This window comes from Urocitellus parryii, chromosome 10, assembly GCF_045843805.1.
Source record: "Urocitellus parryii isolate mUroPar1 chromosome 10, mUroPar1.hap1, whole genome shotgun sequence".
In the NCBI taxonomy this organism is placed as follows: domain Eukaryota; kingdom Metazoa; phylum Chordata; class Mammalia; order Rodentia; family Sciuridae; genus Urocitellus; species Urocitellus parryii.
This window is the reverse complement of record NC_135540.1, coordinates 143,426,266-143,429,286: the sequence shown is the minus strand read 5'-3', so window position 1 is coordinate 143,429,286 and position 3,021 is coordinate 143,426,266. Positions and strand designations below refer to the sequence as shown.

Sequence of the window (3,021 nt, the reverse complement as noted above, 5' to 3'; positions counted from 1 at the left end):
GGGTAAAGGGATGGCCCAGAGGCAGGCCAGTATGTGAGGGCAGGGCGAGGACAGAGGCAACCAGAGTGGGCTCCAGAGAGAAAGGAGAACATGGACAGTGTGGAGAGGCACTGCCGGCAAGGACGCGGGAAGGCTTATGTGGCCTGGTAGGCAGGAAACCGCAGCCTGCTTGCGGAATTGCACAGCAAGGCGCAAGAGGGCCGCTGGGGCCTTGGAGGTCAGGGGCCAGCAGGGACAAGGAGCGTGTGTGGTGCCCAGGACCCGCAGCCCCAGGGCGGTAGACGTGCACCTTCGCGCCAGTGTCCAGCGTGTGCTTGGAGCTGGCATGTTGGCTGGATCCTGGGAGGTGCAGACCTCAGGGCGGAAAAAGTGGGAAGGGTGCACTATCAAGCCCAGGAATGGTGTCAGCTTTGGGGACCCCCTCCCCACTACCCAGCCTGCTTGGACCAGGCGACAACGCTGCTGGCAAGGCACCACCGCCTGGGGTCTAGTCTGAGCCTTGCTTCTGGGGGAGGCCAGGACCTGGCTGGGGACACGGTGACAGGGGTAGATCACAAGTCCAAGGCACCGTGCGGCCGACCGGTTGAGTAAGGCCTCTGCCAGGAGGCTCTCGGGACACCCCTGGCCTGTCACCTGCGTGAACTCACAAGTGCGCGCTTGCTGGCGGACGCCTCGTCCGGGAAACCGAGTTCCCCCGCCCCGCGCGGCCCTGCCTGCGTTTCCGGAAAGGCGGGTGCGGCGTCCCCACCAAGCACGGCTAGGTCCAGGGGCACCAGGCCTCCCGCATCCTCGCGCAGGGTGAGGACACCGCGTCTGGCCGGCCATCCGACCGCAGGGGAAGCAGGGGTCGCGACTCCGTGGAGGTCGAGGCAGACAGGGCGGGGGACGCAGTGGCCGCTCCGCGTCGGGGCACCCTCCAGGGGAAGGGCTCTGCTGTCCACCGGGCCCAGCGACCGAGGTCGCACTCATCGGCGCCACGCTGGCCGCTAGCAGCGCCAGGTTGAGTCCTGCAATCCGCGCGTTCAAGGGGGGACGGCACCGAGAGGCCAAGCGACCACCCGGGTGGCACAGCGGGGAGGCGTGGCCAGGCTCTCGGCTCCGGCGGGGTCGGGGGAGGCGGGGGCCCCGCCAGAAGGCCCGGGGACCCGCGAGTGTGCCTCCGCCCCGCCCCCGCGCAGGGACCCCGGGTCGGGCCCCCGCGGGCCGTGGCGCCTACCTGCTCTCACCCAGGGGCTCGGGACCGGCCAGGCAGCCCCGCAGCCAGGGTGCGCCGGCCCGCGCCGCGCGGTCCCGGGGTTCCCATGACGACGGCGGCGGAGGCCCGGGCGGGGTCGGGTCGGACGCATGCGCGCGCGCGCCGGACGGAGCGTCTTCCCCAGTCGCCCGCTTCTGTCGCGGGGTCCACGAACCGCGGTAGGGGCGGGCGGGGCGGCGGGCCGGGCTCTCGGGGCCGGGGCCGGGGCCGGGGCCGGGGGCGCGGCCGGGGCGGGGACCTGCGGAAGACGTTGACCCTGCGCTCGCTGCAGGGCGGCCTGGGCTCCTCCTCGGCCATGGCCTCCCCGCCCGCGTGCCGGTGCCTGCTGTCGCTGCTGCTGCTGCTGCTGAGCCTGGCGCTGCTGGGCGCCCGCGCCGAGCCCGCCGCCGGGAGCGTCGTCCCCGCGCAAAGTAGGTGGCCGCGGAGGGTGGCACCGGGCGGCTGCGGAGCCCCGGGGCGCGCGGGAGGCCCCGCCCCGCCTTTGTTCCCGGGAGCGGGTCCGCCCCGTGGGAGGGGAGGGGACCCTCGTGCTCGGGTGGGACCCTCGGATGGGGGGGAACCCTGCAGCGGTGACGCCGGCCCGGGCCCCCAGGCCGCCCGTGCGTGGACTGCCACGCGTTCGAGTTCATGCAGCGCGCCCTGCAGGACCTGCGGAAGACGGCGCGCAGCCTGGACGCGCGGGTGAGCCGCGGGGCTTGGGGGCGGGGCCGGGCTGGGTGCGGGTCTCGGCCTCGTCTTGAGGCGTGCTGAGGCAGACTGGCCCTCCAGGAAGGCCAGCCCTCATCCAGGATCCCCAGGTGGGGGAAGGCCTGGGGAAGCTGAGGTCGGGGAAGAGAGTGCTGGAGTGGGAGGGATGGGAGGTCAGGTCGGGCTGGGTGGTTTGGGGATGATGCATGCACTGGACTCTCAGGGATGCCCTCTGGGGCACCAACAGGAATCCCTCAGGTCCTGGGGCTCAACCAAGGGAACTACTAATTGGAAGGAGGAAGAATTCCTGGAAGTAGAGAGAAGGGGAGACCCACCACCCACAAGCCCCGGCGCCTTCTCCTGCACAAGCGCAGAGGGCCCACTGGAGGCCTAGTGTGCCCCACACCCCAGCCCGGAGCTGGATTCTTGGAAGGAACTGTCCCCACCTTTGGGGGCTACAGTGGGAGGTGCAGGACAAAGAAGCCCTGAGTGGGCAGCTTTGAAGAAGACAGGGAGTAGCTCCTAGTAGAAGAATAGGAGGTGGCTCCCAGCAGCCCCCAGTGAAAGGCTCCAGAGGACTGGGGTGGAGATGAGGCAAAGGAGCAGCCAGGATGTCGGGCAGTTCCCGGGGGCGGAGAATCCAGGAGTCGGAGGCCCCCTGGACTGGAGTCAGTGAGGGGAGATGGTCAGTGGGGACTACTTACATGGCTTCTCCTTGCTTTGCAGACAGAGACCCTCCTGCTGCAGGCCGAGCGCCGAGCCCTGTGTGCTTGCTGGCCAGCTGGGCGCTGAAGACTCTCTGCCAGTGCTGATCCCTTTCAATAAACGCCTGCCCCCACACTCGTGTCCTGTCTCCTGCTCTGGCCACCCAAGCCCTGCGCCACCCCCAGGAGCCCTGGTTGGGCCCTTCTCTGGGCCTGGGTTTCCCCAGATGTTCCAGGTGGGAGGGGCCCTTCTGGTTCATGTCCCCATAGCACCAGTGCTGAGAGGTGGACAGCACATCTGTCCACACTCACGGACCCACACCCACAAGCATCTGGTACCTGTCTGGGTCCTGCCCGCCTGGCCAGCCTGCCCTT

At 69.8% G+C, this 3,021-nt stretch overlaps 1 protein-coding gene across 2 annotated transcripts; it reads left to right on the top strand.

Annotated features, from left to right (window-relative positions):
* Positions 1 to 736: 736 nt before the first annotated feature.
* On the top strand, positions 737 to 2,766 carry Nicol1 (NELL2 interacting cell ontogeny regulator 1). Of its 2 annotated transcripts, none has more exons than XM_026380399.2 (4): positions 737 to 798; positions 1,527 to 1,665; positions 1,848 to 1,936; positions 2,669 to 2,766. In XM_026380399.2, exons 2-4 carry the CDS (start codon positions 1,551 to 1,553, stop codon positions 2,732 to 2,734), a joined length of 270 nt encoding a protein of 89 aa, XP_026236184.1. In that variant the 5' UTR covers positions 737 to 798; positions 1,527 to 1,550; the 3' UTR covers positions 2,735 to 2,766. The 2 variants fall into 2 exon arrangements, with proteins under 2 accessions (XP_026236184.1, XP_026236183.1); XM_026380398.2 differs by lacking the exon at positions 737 to 798 and adding an exon at positions 1,366 to 1,413.
* The last annotated feature ends 255 nt before the right edge of the window (positions 2,767 to 3,021 follow it).

Excerpts from the sequence above, each read along its gene's own strand:
- Nicol1 (XM_026380399.2), top strand. The coding sequence starts at position 1,551 with ATGGCCTCCCCGCCCGCGTGCCGGTGCCTGCTGTCGCTGCTGCTGCTG. Across the intron at positions 1,666-1,847 it reads GAGCGTCGTCCCCGCGCAAA|GCCGCCCGTGCGTGGACTGC; the intron begins GTAGGTGGCCGC and ends CCGGGCCCCCAG. Across the intron at positions 1,937-2,668 it reads CGCGCAGCCTGGACGCGCGG|ACAGAGACCCTCCTGCTGCA; the intron begins GTGAGCCGCGGG and ends CTTGCTTTGCAG.